This window comes from Micropterus dolomieu, linkage group LG03, assembly GCF_021292245.1.
Source record: "Micropterus dolomieu isolate WLL.071019.BEF.003 ecotype Adirondacks linkage group LG03, ASM2129224v1, whole genome shotgun sequence".
In the NCBI taxonomy this organism is placed as follows: Eukaryota; Metazoa; Chordata; class Actinopteri; order Centrarchiformes; family Centrarchidae; genus Micropterus; species Micropterus dolomieu.
In genome coordinates, this window is record NC_060152.1 from 18,072,841 (window position 1) to 18,090,287 (window position 17,447).

General features: G+C 40.0%; 2 protein-coding genes across 3 annotated transcripts; both read right to left on the bottom strand.

Moving 5' to 3' along the window:
• Window positions 1-1,705: 1,705 nt before the first annotated feature.
• macc1 (MET transcriptional regulator MACC1) lies at window positions 1,706-6,858 on the bottom strand. 2 transcript variants are annotated; one of them, XM_046045560.1, is made up of 5 exons: window positions 6,796-6,858; window positions 5,632-5,754; window positions 3,464-5,511; window positions 3,058-3,246; window positions 1,706-2,936 (listed from the first exon to the last, which is right to left on the bottom strand). In XM_046045560.1, exons 2-5 carry the CDS (start codon window positions 5,744-5,746, stop codon window positions 2,733-2,735), a joined length of 2,556 nt encoding a protein of 851 aa, XP_045901516.1. In that variant the 5' UTR covers window positions 5,747-5,754; window positions 6,796-6,858; the 3' UTR covers window positions 1,706-2,732. The 2 variants fall into 2 exon arrangements, with proteins under 2 accessions (XP_045901516.1, XP_045901515.1); XM_046045559.1 differs by lacking the exon at window positions 6,796-6,858 and having other exon boundaries at window positions 5,632-5,782.
• A 7,226-nt stretch (window positions 6,859-14,084) lies between these two features.
• sp8b (sp8 transcription factor b) lies at window positions 14,085-17,146 on the bottom strand. The gene is made up of 2 exons (XM_046045385.1): window positions 17,014-17,146; window positions 14,085-16,556 (listed from the first exon to the last, which is right to left on the bottom strand). Exons 1-2 carry the CDS (start codon window positions 17,032-17,034, stop codon window positions 15,219-15,221), a joined length of 1,359 nt encoding a protein of 452 aa, XP_045901341.1. The 5' UTR covers window positions 17,035-17,146; the 3' UTR covers window positions 14,085-15,218.
• Between the last annotated feature and the right edge of the window lie 301 nt (window positions 17,147-17,447).

A 17,447-nucleotide genomic window follows, 5' to 3' on the forward strand; every position in this document is an offset into this window, starting at 1 on the left:
TATCTTACAAAAAGCCCCAGACGGGCAGCAATTTTCATAATAGTTAACCGCTATCTGCATTCTCACAGTGCTGCTATAAAAGGCTCCCAAAACAAAAGTGGTCACATTTCATTAGTCACAACGTTGAACGCCTCACTGCATCTGAAAAATGGGGGCCTAAACAGGCAGTGGCCATTTATGCCTCAAAATCTTTAATTTGTTTCCCTCATTTCACTGTAATACTATTAGTGCTTCACTGCAAAAGCTACATCCTTTACAATATATTTAAAAAACTTACTTACTAACCCAACACTTATTATCATTGTTTCTTTCTCTTTCGCTCCCTCTAATATATATATACCTTTTTTGTTTTTTGTTTTCCTTAACTTAGCACATGATGCTGGGGTCATAATCTTAGATATTCACTGCTATCCGCAACAATGTTTAGTATTTATAGTTAATCATTAATGTTTGGTTCTGTTACTCATTGTGGGTTATTTATCTATCATGACTCACTTGTTTGAGCCAGAACTTCAGGTAGATAAACTGACGGGAGAATCCTTCCTCTGAACTGACACTCACTCCTATTCAACTCTCACTAAAACAATAAACCTTTGTTTTCTGTGTTCCCTTTAACAGGATGCCATGAGAGACCAGTGTTGTACATAATGTATGCCGGAGGGAGTCTTCTATTAAATGCTTAACAATTAGGTAAATTCATTTGTTTTGAAAGTCAGGACAAAAGACTTTTTGATTTTCTCTGTGTGGTATGTTTTGAATGCTCTTTACAGCTTGTATAAAGTTTTTATTTAGTCAGTATCACAGCAACTCTGTGCTTCGCCTACTGAAAAATTCCTCTATGTTTTAATAAAATGTCCAATTGATCTAGAAGAGTTTGCCATGATCAGGAAATTATATCATTCCGAGCACTAAACTTAAAACTATGTTATGAGGTACCGTCCCTTGATATTCCCTTACTTTGCTGCTAGAGAAGTGACATAATTCAGCATAAGCATATGACTAGTTTGTCTAAAGGATGTTTATACAAAATTAGTTATTTTATTGAGAGAAAAAAACTCAGGAGTGATGTGCAAATACACATCAAATCCAACGTTTCATATCCCTGATACTGTCTTTGATGTTCCCTGTGAACTCTGTGTATCATCAGCCTTTACACACAACAAAACCCTCCCAAGTTCAACTTTATACAATAATCACTCTCAGCTTCTAGATTAAATCAGTTCACTCTGTTTCCTGATATCATTTTCCTTATTTGAGTTCCTTTCCCTAAGGGGCATTCAATGAGCCAAAGTAATGTCACTTCAGCAGTCTGAGCTCTCTGTTTGTTAGAGAAGCAGCACACAATGCTCTCAGCTGAAACTAGCTTAAACAAACAGTGTGGGGAAAAGCAAACAGTCAGAGGAAATCTGTGGAAAACACTTCAGGGAAGAGTCATTTAACACTATTATTAACTTGGAAACTGATACAATTTTTAAAATATGATCTAAATAACACATATAGCACTTTCTGTTGTTGTCCTACATGCATGTTTACAGACAGACTGCTCTCAATCTAATTAGCTATTAGTTATTTCATCTCCCCATTTATTAGTGTCTTCATTAAAAGGTTAACAGATCAGAAAGTGTACTTGAAACATATTTCCATTCCAGTATCCAAGATATAAATTGCTGTCTAAAATGTCAGTGACTGAAGGCCCAGCGTCCTGTATATTGCAACACTCTAAACACTGAGGTTTCTGTTTGGCAACAAAAACATGATCATACAAACATCAACACAATGAATACGTAACATTACATCCTCTACCTTGTGAAATGATCTGCTTTGTACATATCCACAAAATTACATTACAAAAATAGCAAATACATTAATATTTAAGACGACGTAAGTTTATGACCCCTGTATAGTAGCATCTTTATGGTTTGTTTACTGGCATCAGAAAACTTTTCACTTTGGTACAACATTCTTAATTTGGCACACACACTTCAATAACGATCAATGTATTGTCAGTACAGCAACAGTGTTCACATTTATTGGTTTGCTGGCTATCCATTCTATTTCTTAAAAAACATACTACAGAAAACTAAAACTTTAAAATACCACTGACACAAATGTTCACAGGATGCATGGATCCTAATAAAAAATGTATATATTTATTGATTTAAGTATACATAAATAATAATTAAAAAATCTTCTCTTTAGGTAATGAAGATTTGCAGAACCAGTAAATGTATTAATTAAAAAAATGAAGAGTTATCTAAATTGCATAATATTAGCCTATTGTTGAAAGGCAAATGAGTAAAGGATGAAAAAAAATGCCAATAAAACAATTGAGATTATTGACACCTGAGAAAGCTGAACTACTGACCTCTTAACATTTGACTGAAAATGACCTACCAAAATGAATTTTCACTTTAAGGCTTCATCACACGTGCACAGACATATAGAGAAAAGTAACAAACTACACTGCATTTTCTTCTGTTTTCAAGATCTAGTGACCTTCACAGCTCACACATCGTGAGAAATATATTTTACACTCGCTAAATGAGAACTACAGTAAATGTAGAGATATAGTGCAAGTACTTGATTGAATTTCAATAAAGTTGTTTTGTGTGATATCAAAGCAAGCAAAACAATATGGAAACAAAAAAACTGTGTAACAAAAAGCTCTCTGTCTCTGTTTTGCCCAAGTGCGTGGAGGTTAATGTCACCACCAGAGTGCGTTTGCATAAGGTTTAGGAATGTGGGTTTGCAGAGGCTCGAAAGACATCGAGACAGTTCACTGTGATGAGGGCACCAGTCAGCTGCCTCCAACTTCTGGTGACGGGGTTTTTCATTTTGTCGAGGACCAAGTGCAGATCCTGGATCATGTCCCTGTAGCTGTCTCCATAACGCAGACTCCAAGAGTACAGGAAGTCATAGGCAGGCTTCCACATTGACTGAAACAGAACAGTAAACGCTGGATTTGCAGAATGAAATAGCATATTCGCAGCAGGTAATGAATTCCACGAGTCTATACATCTACTACTTCGTTGTGTCAGTGTATACTGTTAAACTGACCTGGGGACAGATTTCTCCGCTCTTCCCTCGGTGTGGTGCCTCATAGCCCGCTATCTGAGTACTGGAGAGTTTTCCCATCTTCTCAGCGAGCTCCCGCCATCGAACTCCCAGCTCCACAGCAGTGGACAGAATGACAGTGTTCTGAATCAGCTGGGCCATGGGATTCACAGAGTCCATCTTCAACAGACCCTAGGGTGATAATCACGGAGATAAACGGTCACAAAACCATGGACAGCACAGGAAATCAAAACATATAGGCTGGGAAATTTAAGATGTACTGCAACAAGACATTTTTATGGTATACACTGCACACAAAGATTGGATGTTGAACGTTAAATAAAAATAAACTCTTTCATTAACAGTATGAATTAATCAGGAATGCCAATATATTGTTTTCCCTACTTACCAGCAAGAGCTCATGCAGAAACTTTTTCCTGGTCTTCCCAGTATGGCAGTCTTCCTTCAGCTTTTCCAGTACGCAGGCCACTTTGTCAGCCTCAGTTTCAGCGTACCTCCGTGTGATGGTGTCTAATGACAGGTTGCTGTACCCTAATGCATCAGCAAAACCTCTCCAGCTGCTTATGTGTTGGATGACCAGCGTCTGGATGGCGGAGTACATGTAAGTAAGCTTCTTGAAGGGCAGCGTCATGTTGTCCAAGAGAACCTCTGTGGTGATTTGGATGCCAGTGAAGTCGATCACTTGGTCTCTAGTTATGACTCTGACGTTTTTGCAGTGAATCAAACCGGTCCTGCCTCGGAGGAATCCGATATACCACTCCTTTACTTTTGAGTTACCCACTGATTTAACACTCTCTCTGGATAGGAGAGCAACAGTGTCGCCCTTGAAATACTCTAGAAGGTACTCTACACGTGGCTGACGGAGGACTGACTTTAGGGCTACACCATACCACTGTAGGTTCACAGGTCTGTCTGTGAATTTGGGGAGATATGGAACACTTTCCTCAGGAATAGGTGAGGATCTCGCCATTTCAATCCTCTTCTCTGTGTGCCTTGGCACTCGCTTTTCTGATCTGATGGGAGCTGTTGGGGGGGAAGACACTTGGAAATGTGCAACAGTTGCGTTTGATTCCTTTACTTGTATATCTAATTTAAAAGGAGTCATTACTGCGTTACTAGGACAAGATAACGCAACTGGCAGATGCAAAACTGTCCCTATTTTGAGCTGACTTTGTCTCACTTCTTTCAGTTTGTCCTCAGGTTTGATTCTGAACATCGGGTCTGTGAGGCTAATTCCGATGTGCAGGTCATTCACTTTGTCTGGTTTAAACCCATGTTTTCCCCAAAGCTGCAGCACAAGCGGAGGCAGGTTTTTGTTTCCTCTGCAGATAACTGAAAATGGAAGTTTTGATGGAACGTCCTCATGACAGCAAACCACTATTACAACCATGAATGATGGATGGATGTACCTGGGGCCGTAAACTGCTACTGTGATTTGGCGGTCAAGGTAATCCCACACTGATGTGGCAGGGCACTGGATTGCAGAGGCTTCTGCGACTGCAATCACATAAAAATGTGTCTTCAGGTCCTGCAGTTTCATCTGCATCATGTTCTTGTAAATGTTACAGTCGTTCACTTTAAGATAAGGTCCCTCTCTTTTGTTGGACACCAGCCCGCTCACAGTTGTCATCACCTGACTTAAGGGGTCACTCTTCACCTCTCCAGACATTTTAATCTCCAGACAGATACGCTCTTTTGTGTTGATGTTGCTGAGGACCACCTCTAGAAGTGGACTCATGGTTGTCATATAGTTGTTATTGAGTCCAGGAGGAGGGTCTAGCATTGCTTTCAGTGTAACTTCCTGGACTTCTCCAGGAGGAACATGGCCCTCTGGGATTTGGATGCTAATTTTTGAGTCTGGTAACTTTACAGAGCCTCCGGTGTGGCCAATCTTGCAGATAACCTGAAAGTCAGTGGCCTGGGTCTGAGCCCACCCTGGACTCTGGCTCATCACATTTAAGTCCAGACATGAGCGTGTGAGCTGCCTGTGGCTCAGCCAGGCCATCTTATAGGCCTCTCTGTCATTCTTTAGCCACTCAAAATCTGGATTCAGCACCGGTCCTGGTGGTCTGAAACTATTCTCCCGTTTTGGCACTTTTCTCTCCAGATCATCCAGGATGTCTGAAGCACTTCTCCATCTCCCAGATCTGTGACTGACTTTGTGTTTGTTCTCCAAAAAGTTCCCCACATTGCCTTCATCAGAAGATGTGCTAATGTTGTCATAGATATTTGCGTCCAAATGTTTTTTGTTGTCTTGTTTTACATTTGATGTGTTGGAACTGTGGTTGTCGGAGCTGTTGTGGACGATGTCATCTAAGAAAGGATTTGATCCAGACAGTTTGTCCCAAAAGGGATTTTTTGGCTGAGATGAAAGTGCGACTTCTGGCTGTAAAAGTGGCCACTTGGAGTTTTGTGTAATTTGTGTTGTATACCCACCTGTAAAAAATATTAGAGTTTGATTAGGAACTCTGGAAGCAAGTCTTTTAAAATTAAAAATACGTTTACAGATTTAGAGAGCAGACTTAGATTCATATTCTCGAAATTTTAAAATTTTACCATTCAGGTTGTCACTGGCTGAGGCACTGTCATCCAGATCAATCAGCGTCCCCTCAGATTTACTCCGCATAAGACTCCCAACACGACTGAAAGTCTTTACCGTTCCAGCTGCCATATTTTCATCTGTAAGCATAAAAAAACTGTATTGTTCTAATTTCTCCAAAATGTTTGCCATTTTACCTGCAAATTTTACTTGTCTATAAACCTTTACTTTGATACTTATATTATTCCTTAAATGCTGCAACCAGGGGTCCTGAAGTGAAACAAACGTCATAGGTAATATATTAAATAAATATTGTATTCCTTATTTATTGTTATAAATAATTAGTAAATTAATTGATTAGTTGATCAATGGAAAAAAGAATCTGCATCTTATCAGTCATTTTTAAATCAGCTAACTTTTCTGGTTACAGCTTTCATATACATTAAAAATATCAAAGCCGCAGGCTCTTTTTCAGGGCTTCTGCTTGTTATGGGAAACTGTTCTAAAGCCCGGAATAAAGCCTGAACTCTTCTGACTGTCACTTGTTTGGTAAAAGGACACTGCCCATTCATGACTTGTCACAGTGAGTCAGTCATTAATAATGTGGTTTCTTACACGAGTGCACAAAAACAGGTTGGTCTTGTCAAGCCTTGACACAGTAGACAGTAGTCTAAGCGCTTCTCACTTTGAAGTGCAGTGACACTGTCCTACTGACAGTAAAAACTGCTATTCTGATGAAATATGGCAGGTTATTTGCTATACACTGTATTCTGTGATTGCTGTAGTACAGTAGATTAACTCATAGCCTATGCAAATTATTCTGATACCGTAATCTTGTGCGTGTTTCATTTATTTTTCAGATTTAAAACAGCAGAAAATATTCTCAAACAAATCTTACATTCATAAATAATCCAAACAGAGCAAACACTCTGCAGCACAGTTTCAAATATAAATTGCCTCAGCTCTAGCTTCACTCACCACATCTAACATCCAACAACCACACTGACAAGTATCAGCGTCTGAACAGGTGTGTGTGTGCGCGTTTGTGTGTGCGCAGGCACACAGTAGTTACCCATTAATAAAGCATATCCTATAGCTTACAGGCTACTTCATATAATGAAAATACCAGAAGAAAAAACAACAAATAGCCTACGTGAAAAGTAAACAAAGTTTGATCTCACCGTTGTCATGAGATGGTTGTAGTTTTCAATCAGTGCGCTGGCAGGAAAAGAGGCCGATCCACTGTCATTTACACTTCTTTTCTAGGGCGGATCTAAGCACTCCTCCTCGCTTTTCCAGCTCTTTGCTCTGTTTGCTCTCAGACACGGAGCATTTTGGGACTGGAAGTTTCAAACAATACAGGCAGCCCGGCGGAGGAGTGGCTTCTCGGGTGTTGGTTAACTACAGTACCCACAATGCACCCCTCTGTTTACGCGTGAGACTTACAACACCTGAAACTGAGCGATACCTGTAGTTTCGACAGAAGTATGAGTTCAGTGATAAGCACGATGGATACCTGCCAGGAGGGAGGTTATTACGCTAGTTCGACGGGGAGACCCACAAAAAGCAAAGTTTATCCACCCAGTGGACAGTTAGCCTAAAGATGATTTATTATTTAAATAGGCTAGCCTATATTAACACTGATACGGCTTCTGCAGTCCACACATCATTGGGAGGATTTGGCGACAAAAGCAGGCGTTTCTCTGATTGTTGCAGTGTAGTAATAAGCCGGATATAACAATAGAAAGCCAAGTGTCATAACAGTATATCTTCTTCTGGCTTGGTCATTTGATACTTATTTAAGAGACAGAGATTGTTGGGCTTTATTGATTTCCTACTGTGTGACATTATCACTGCCCTTGTGAGTGACCGCAGATCAAAGCCAAAAATGAACTGTCAACAGAACTTAATCTCATCAAGGACACAATTCATGTCGTCTCAGTGAACAGGTAACACATTTACTCTGGTAAATGCCTGAACAGATCACAAATTCTTGTTGTTCGTATGTTAGATCATATTTAATCTTTATAGATATTATATAATAGGAAACCACTATTTCAACAGCTCACAGATTACCTCTAAAATGTAACAGTCGCATACCAAAGTGTATGAAAAGTTATACATTCAGTTATATCTTTGGGAGATGCTTTCTGTTTGTATTGTAGCTGTTATCTTCGCTGATGAATAATATCCAAGCTAAAGTTGAAATGGCCTATCAGAACTGTTCGGATGCAGGCCCTGGCATCCAAGGAATGTAACTAATCACTCCTGAGGAGATTATGAATTTTCATGTTGCAGATATGGTCAGTGGCTGCAGTATCCTGGATCTCAGCGTGACTAATTAACATCCCCTACAGGCAAAATGATTTTGTAAAATGTATGGTCAAGCGTAGGACCCACTGAATGTTGAAATGTGACCATTTTTAATTTGTAGCATTGTTTTATGTCATTCATGCATGGTGTTAAGTAATTAAATATGAAGCATACTAAATCTGCATATTTCCCGCATTACACCAAAACACAATAATTTCCTTATCAGCTCTGAGTCAGATCAATGTGTATCAATTTGCTAAAACAGAGGACTGATCTGTGTGCAAATTCTGCTCCCTTGTGGCTGTTTTTAGAATATTGACGGGATAAGTAGCTTGTTGGCATGCTCTATTTTTTTGATTCATTTTAACTTTCAACAAATCCCATGAAAAGACAAACATGAATGAATTAATTAATCCTATAAACAAGTATTGCCTGTGTATCCAAAGCCTGATATAGCTTATTCTTTTGTGCCACATAAAAGGTGGCTATTTACTCCTCCCTGAATATTTTTTGCTAAAAACTGTGCCCAACTGTTTTAGGAAATTATTTACTTTTTTAAAAGTAGAGTGGAGAAGGTAGAAAGTCAGATGCACAGATAAACACATTGTTATTGTTGTTGCTGTTTTCATAAAATTCATTGACACCAAAAAAGTTTAGAATAACTCCAGATTCATAATTTAATAAACTAGACAGTTTCCATCAAAGTAGGAAAAGCAGGGGTGAAATGATAAAATGAATGAGGAATGAATTCCATTTAGCTGTTTAAATTTCAGGATTCTGGTATTCCCCGCGACCCTGTATGCAGGATAAGCAGTTGACGATGGATGGATGGATGGATTCTGGTATTGTGCATAACCCACTGTTGCACTGTCATGACTTACCATCGTTAACGTTATTAGTAAAAACTGTGCTTTTCCTCTGTCACAGGTCAAAATGTCTGGTGGGAAAAGGGCCTATCAACAATAGTGAAACGTGTTTTTTAAAATTACTTTAATCTCTTCACAACAACGAGCCATTGTCCTTTATTTCTTAAAAGAATTTAATTTTTCAACTTTCATGTTGATGCTGTTACTACATCCAACTGAGATAAAAAATCAAGGAACAGATTATTTTATAGAGTGGGTTGCAACAACAGTATAACGTTAATGCCACTTCCCTGCGGCTAATTTAGTATTTATACTTTGGAAAATGTATTTTTTAGGCTAAAAGTACATTTTTGTGTGGGTGCACTTTGCATCTAAAGAACTATTCTGCTCTATTTTAAATATCTCATACAGATTAGATTTATCACTTTGTAATTCACAATTGTGTAATTTCCTCTGTCAAAGCCCGCTAATCTCACTTTTTGCATAGAAACGAATGCTGGTGATGTTCACATTTCACTGGAGGTGAAGGTTAACATGAGAGAAATGAGAAAAAAAGCCAACCTACCTTGCTCCTACTTTCCCTGGATAACGAAATGCATTGTCATCAAGTTAATAGTAAGACAAATGAAATTTAAAGCTCCAATTTAGACACGCTGTCTGTCACTGATATGTTTTTACCACTATGTGGAGCCATTTCTCTACCATTCATTTGTTAGTTTTTTATTCTAAAACCAGTGAGCGGATGTCTGTTTAAGATTTTTTACCAATCCAACAAGTCAGGAATTGTCTACGTACAACAAAGCAGACGCAGTGATTCAGAAAATTACAAGATTTAGAAAAATCAAAGGCCAAAATAAATATTTAAAACTTGTTATATGCTGTAGCTATGAGAGGATGAAATACAAACACAACAGCAGGTATAAAAAGGTACACAAGCCTAGTGATTAGGGCTGCAACTATTATTGATTGATTAATCAGCTGTTTATTTTTACAATCCAAGTACAGTTTCTCTTATAACACAACACCTTTAACCCATAACCTCTAACACGCGTTTCCTGTGCTCTTCATCCTCTGTCTCTTACTTGCTTGTCTCGATTGCACTTTTTGTTAACTCCTATTGCTTCCCCTAGGTATCTATCCCATTGATGCCGTATGCATTTATAGCTCTTACTAGTATTATTGCTGCTCTTACTAGTGTCTGTTGTTACTTGTAGATCTCTTGTAGATGATTGTTCCTCAGATGTAAGTTGCTTTGGATAAAAGCGTAAATGTAATTGTAAATGTAAATCAATCAATGTTTGGGTCTATAAAACACCAGAAAACAGTGAAAAGTGTCCATGCTGATGTCTTCAAATGTATTTTTTTGAAAATCGACTTGATTAATCGACTAACTGTTGCAGCTCTCACTGTGATATTTGCTGTTACAGATCTTCAGATTTATATTGCAGTATAGTGTTCACAGTCCATCAGTGTCATAGTGATAGGAAGGATTTGGTAAACCTGTTTGTTTTAGCTTGTATCACCTTTGACAGGATGCTGGCTCAGGCCTAACCTGCTGTGGGAACCTACATCTTGAGTGCAGCAGTCTGTTTCATGTTTTTGTCTCTGTTTCATTGAACGTGTTCTCTCAGAAGTTTGTTTTCAGGTAGAACAGTATGCACTTTGATGCTGTTGTGAACTTATTTATTTTATAGACACTGATGTAATGACGCTTATAAATTGAAAACCAACTGAGCTTCTCCCACTGAGATTCAGTCTGCATTCCACTCACTGATGAAACAGGTGAAACACCACCTGTGACTTAAATGAATCTAAATTGCTGAAGGCATTGTATAAGGGCACCCCTGTTAGTGTTGCAGCAATTACTGTTAATTATTTTGACTAACCTCCTAACCTTGTCAAATTGCCTTTCCCATGAGATTGGTTGGTTTGATGACAATGACAGTGCGGTTGGTGGTTTTAACCACAAAATTGGCCACAGATGCATCATCGGTGAGAGGTGTTACCACAACACTATGATTTGCTGGTAGAGCTAGAAAAACCCAACATATCTCGTAATATCAGTAACAGCTGGCATTTCCATGATGCCTCAGTCAAGACTGTGATTCAGCTTAAATTTTTATTAACCTCAAAATATTCTATTATCCACTGTAGAATAATATTATTTCTCTTTCATGCTTTCTAAGTGACTGGCTCAAAGCTGGGTTTGGCTGCCAACACTGTGTGCTCTGACTATAGCTGTTGCTGTGGCCTTCATCCACAGTTGGCAACTCACCGTCTTCATCCTGGCACGTGTGCTGGGGCCAACGTAATTCAAATTCCTTTGAGGACCAGGTGATGCTGCAACAGTCTGGGAAGGTGTTAATAGCATGTCAACACAGAGCCGTGCACTCTGAGATGTCAGGCTGAAATGACTATGTTCGTTTGAATTGTTTTATTCATTTATTGTTTTTTGACTGTTTATATTTGAGTCATCTGTTGAGGCAGTTGAAAACTTCAGGACTGTTTTTCTCTCTCAGATGTTCAAGGCCAGTTTGAGAAAAACAGTAAAGGATTTATAATTTCACACATTTTAATAGCAGTTTATGGTAATATGATAAATCAGGAAATAACATTGTCAAATTAATCTTAAACCCAGGTTTGCTCTCGCCTAGAATTTGAAAACGTTTCCCCTAAATCATAAATAAACCAGAAATAAATTATACAAGTTTATGAAATAGGACAAATCCCTTGAGATGAACCATCACGTTTTCGAGGGGGTCCTAAAATACACATTAAACCTAATATGTCAAACCTTATACTAAAAGAACTTGACTACATAAGCAAGTAGTAATGTTTCCCCACAGTATATTTGCTCCCTTGAGTGGTGAGAAATATTTTTCTCGTCTCTGACTTTATTGAAATAAATGCAGCAGACACAGAAATTTGAACTGTATTTTGTGTTACAACAAAGACAAAATAAAGCCTGTAAGTACACATGGCATCTAACAACTATAACCTTGAGTTTAATTATTTTGTGAATATTAAAAATAAAGGAATCAAATTTTATTTTTTTAAATTGAGCTCTGAGGAATCCACGTCCTACAGAGTGTAACTATGCTGCAGGCCTTAAATGTCTCTATAATTAAATCCCAAATGCCAGAGTGCTTCTGTGACCCAGCAAAGGCAGAATTTCTTCAGCCAAAGCCCTTCTGCTCTGCTATTTTAGTCCCCCCCTGAAACTTGGTTTCACTTCTAACTTTGGCTATTGTCCCTGCAGCATTTTCTGCTTGACTGCACCCTCGCAAGAAAAGCATGTACACAAGAGAGGAAATAGGAGAAGAGGAAACGAAGGTGGACCTAGCTGCAACGTCCTGTATTCCTGTATGTATGTGTCTGCACTAAATATAAAATACAATTGAGAAAGGAAGAGAGAAAGAAAGAAAACAGACCGCCAAATGCTCATTGTGGATCTTTCCCAGGAATTCCAACACAAAACAGTTGAAGAGTGTGGGTGATGGACATAGCTTTGATGAGATGTCCTCATGAACTGCAACAAAATGAGGCATCCTCTGAACTGGAGAGTTTCAAGTTGCTTATTGTTTCAAACATTTTGAGTACATTTCATTCTAATGAGCTTCTATCCTAAGACTGTGCATCCACCCTGACTGACACACATCTACAGTAAGCCAGACGTGCAGCATGGGTGATTCAAGATGGTCAGATGGGTGAACTTGTGATCACCTTATGTTGTCCTCATCCAACATACACATCTCATGATGTGGAAATGTGTTCATCTCTGAAAATTTTAAATTAAAATTGGTATGACGCAGCAAGACGTCAAGAGAACATACTTAAATAATAAGGATAAGCTTTCTCATCTACCTGAAATAACACAAGAACCCAAACCCATTGCTTAGGATAAGTGGATCACGGTTGGACTTTGAATTACTGTTATTGAACGGGGAAACGCTAGATGGCGCTACAACGCTGTGCACAAAAAGCAGTCTACCAGACGTTTGAAAGATAGCCTACCGGTTTGCGTTTGCCCGTCACGGTAAGCCCAAGACACAGAAAACACAGTAAAAATAATTTCCATGCTTTTCATTTTTGTTACTCAGTTTAGAGGCTGATTTAGACGTCAACGCGCACACTATGAGTTTTTAGAGGAGGCCCTTTGATGCGGAAATCCCCCGGAAACCAGAATATAAATATGAAAAACTGGCGTTATCTCTGTTATCAGTTAAATACAACATTATCAAACATCCAGGTTGCCTAAATGGAAATAAATGCCAAATTGTGTGACCTCAAACAGGTATTTAAGTCTAAATATAGGCCTACATTATTAGCCTATAAAAGATAAAATAAACAACAAATAAAGATAAATAGGCCAAATTGGATCATGAAAAAAATAATTCAAGTTGTAGTTTCTGAAAGCCTATAGGCCTACTGATAATTTGGAATTTTACTAAAAAGGGAAAGATTTTGTCCAATTTGAGATTAAGTCAAATTAAGCCCCAACCTAACGGGGAACTAGAATCCTTGCCACAGGATGATGTGTTCTTAAATTGTATTTCACTGTTTAAATGTTTACAGACTACTGTAAATAATAAAAGCATTTATCTGTACACACTGAAGCCACTGCGCATTATTAACAACACAATTCGGAGTAAAGGAAAAGGTTGTTTTGGAAGGAGGTCTGTTGAGGAAGAAAGTTTGAAGAAAAAAACAACAACTTCTGAATTAATATTTTTTGGAATTTGGGAAAAAAAAATATACATTTTAAAGAAAAGTTACAGTATGCAGGCTATATTTGGAAATACAGTAAATTACATGATGTTTATCATGCAACTATTAAATAAAGCGGTGGGTTAATACAATTAGGTGTGTTTGACCTGTGTTAACTTCGGCCTCAGGCAAATTTAATTTTCACACTCAACAGAAAAGCAGACATAGACCGGAAATAGTTGAATTCAGCGTGAATTTAAATTCCCACAACACTGACGTGTACCTATCTTTTTTATTAAAGCATGCGCTCCAATTAATTGTTGATTTTATTATTGATATTGTAATGAATTTCTGGGTGAGGCCTTGATCTTGCTGCAGGCCCTTTTCCCACCTTGGCCTGAAAAACGTGTAGGCTATAAACCACCAGCTCTACTCGGGGTCATGAAACGCAATATCTGTATTCATTCACATCAATTAGGCTAAAAATACATCATTATGTTATAATATAAATGAATAAATTATATGCAATCTAATAATTCCAAACTATCTTGTGTGCCGTTAAAAAGATTAGATTTTATCGACTCAACAATCAAACAAAATGAGTCGATCAACTGCTTCTGAATTCATACCGACTTTATTGAGTGGCTCACATAAAAAGCCATTCTCGGAGGGAAGAAAAAAATATCATTGTAAAATTAAAATCACTTTACAACATGCTTACTTAAATTAAATGAGTGGGTAAACAGTAAATGATTTCCAAACCTTACAAATAAATTCAAAGTGCGCCTAATGATAGACCCCTAAATACAAGAAAACTCGTGGTTAAATATAACTCCCCACAATACATTTCATATCATGTCAAAGAAAAATCCAAGTACATTTCCGTATATTTTCAAATATTTACTAGAGTCCATATACAACTAGAAATACCTATACAAAATCGTCTCCTGGACAAATACATTACTCACCTTTACATTGGTCTGTAATTATTCTAACCTACATTTCTCTTTATGTACAACACATTTTGCAGCGAAGTTGTAAGTAACCTCAACTGGCCTACTTACAATATTGGCGCACACACTGTAGGCTGTGGAGTGAATAGCAATATGTGATATAAACCTACAACTGCTCCTCCATTATCAAACGGTTGATGGGATCAGACAGATATAACGAAACTATCTCATCCCATAGGCCTACCTTACCACACACTACAGGTATTTGTTCTGTACCGAGCAGTCCACCCACGGGGACAAAAATGAACAATCTCTCCTGCTCGATAATAAAGTGCCACAGTTTGGTTTTGAACAATATGTGTGACAGCAGTAGCACAACTTTGCAAGCCTATTTTCACAGCAGTGTTTTTATATCTTCTCCTCTCATACCCTGGGAAATACAACATCAAGGAGGAATTCAGGACGAGGCCGCAGAAAAAGGTTCTGTTGTTGTGCCCTGTCCCAGTGTGCCCACAATAAGTTGATTACACTTTCACACCGCAGATAATGAGAAGTTTCTGATGGTACAGCTATGGAATTATGCAATTAGTAGTCTTAAACACTTGGAAAAAGTCAAATAAACGTATAGGCCTATTTTCTCATTAAATGACAACACTCATGATGAAGCACTTCGCATACACCAAAGTATGTCCACTTTCATGTCCTCTCGGGCAATTCCATCACAGCACTTTGTTGTTTTACAGTTTTACTTCACTGAGGGGAGTTTTAGAGGCCGTTCATGCCAACTCCCTGGGTTGACTCAGGTGGGTGCAACAGGTCGGGGGAATGGCACGGGGGGCTTCCCGGCGCGCTGTGCTCGCTGTCGGTATCACTCCCCCTCTTCCCTCCGCTCCCCCCGGAGCCAGAGCCGGCGGATCCCCCGGCGCTGTGAGTTTTTACATGTTTACTCAGGTGATCGCTACGCATAAATCTCTTGTTGCACACCGGACAGGCGAATCTTTTCTCCCCGGTGTGTGTGCGTAAATGTCGCTGGAGCTCGTCGGAGCGCGTGAACCTCTTCCCGCAAAAGAGCCAGTTGCACACAAACGGCCTCTCGCCGGTGTGCCACCTCAAATGCGCCTTGAGGTGTGACGTTTTCCCGTAAACCTTCCCACAGCCGGGGATGTGACAGCTGTGGAGACCTTTTCTCCGGAGGCTGGCGCCCGCCGGTCCCAGTCTCTCCGCCTCCTGGCAGTTTGGACAGTCGCAGGTGGCTCTGCCCGAGTACCGTCGGGCAGAGGACCTCGGAGACCCCGCTAAAGATGCAGGTGGACCCCCGGAGAGCATAGTACCCCCTGCCCCGGCTAAGGGAGAGGGGGTTGTGTCCGGATAAGAGGATAACACCGGCTTGAAACCGTCCATCAGGTGCTGGCCGGTTGTCAACAGGTGTGGAGAGGGACTTGTACTGAAAGCAGAGTGACTTAAACTCGAGTAATCAGAATTATATCCGCCCAGAGGAGAGTGTAAGGAGGTCTGGAGTCCACCGGAATGTAAGGACGTTTGTAGTGCTGCTCCATTAGGGTTTTGAACATCAATCCATCCAGCTCCCACATCCCACCACGCAGAGGCTCCGGTGGTTCCAACCTCCCCTGTGGGGATACCGGGATGAGACGATTTGAACCAGGACTCGTAGGGATGCGCAACGCTCATCCTCGGATAGATGCCCTGCAAACTGTCCACTGAGGTGTGCACCTTCGAGATGAAAACCGGCTGGTGGCTGGATTCTTGAGAGTTGTTCGAAACCGAGGCTTGGAAAACAGAATAATCGTTTCCAAAGTGTGAACTAGATGAGGTACCAGACGTGAGGGAAAAAGCACTGGATCCAGGGGAGCTGTTGGTGCCGAAAGAGTCCGAGATGCCGGCTCCATTCCGGGACACACCGAAGCCGGACAGGCCGGATCCGAGGCTGCAGCTGCTGGCAGCGGCTCTTTTCCACGGGTGGAAGCCTTTTCCAAATGACGAGGAATTATCCGATATTGCCGACGGTGAAGGGCTCGGACTCCCTATTTTGTTGCATGTTGCAGCTAACATGGCTAAAGGAGTCGATCCTAACCTCGGCTCCTCCTGAAAGGACAAGAAAAGCTGTAAGTGACTTCAGTCTAACAAGTTTAACAGGTTAATTACACACATCTGTAGGATATGCAGTTTCAGCTCGAAAGATAATGGTAAATTAGTAAATTGTTTTCCCAGTTTTAGCGGTTGGTTTGCTTTTTTTGTGTGATTACAGTAGATTATTATCACCTCCTACCTGGACGAACAGAAAGCAGACAACTGAAATGCGACACACAGCGCTTACAAATGCATGCCAAACAGGAAACCAAGGAAAACATGCGTGTTTTGAGCACCAGGACAAACTTCTATCCAGTCTACAGAGCCGCAGCTTTCTCATGCGAACCGCTTGCTGAAAATATAAGCGACGCACTGCCTTTGCTGCTTCTTTGCGGCTGCTGTAAGTTTAATCCCCCTCCGCTGGACAATGACAAGAACTAATTAAACCAGTAAGAAAGTCCTTTCGACTCACCCCTAGAAGTGAAGTTGCCATCACACAAAACACTGCCCTCCTCAGAGGATCTTTTTATATTTATGAATCAGAGCACTGTTTTTTTTAGAGGTGTGCAATACAATGATGTGTTCCGCCCATTCTTCCACAATTGTAGGCTTCTCTCCGGCTTTGAAGTGCCGCTGTGACACGGGCGACCAATCAGAGGCTCCGTCCCGCCGCACTGCCACATACTACCATGAGGTCATCAATAGAGCGCCTCAGACAGCTCTCCACCCTCCTCCACCCCCCACCGCCCCCTCCATAATAAAAGACAGCGGAAGGAAGGTAAAGTTAAATGAGAGTGAATTAGGAAGGAGGAATTAGGGGGCCACTTATTGAAATTTTACAGAACATCACGTTCCATAAATTTAAAGAAAGCGGCATGATGAGCCGTGCTCGGCGATGTAACTGGG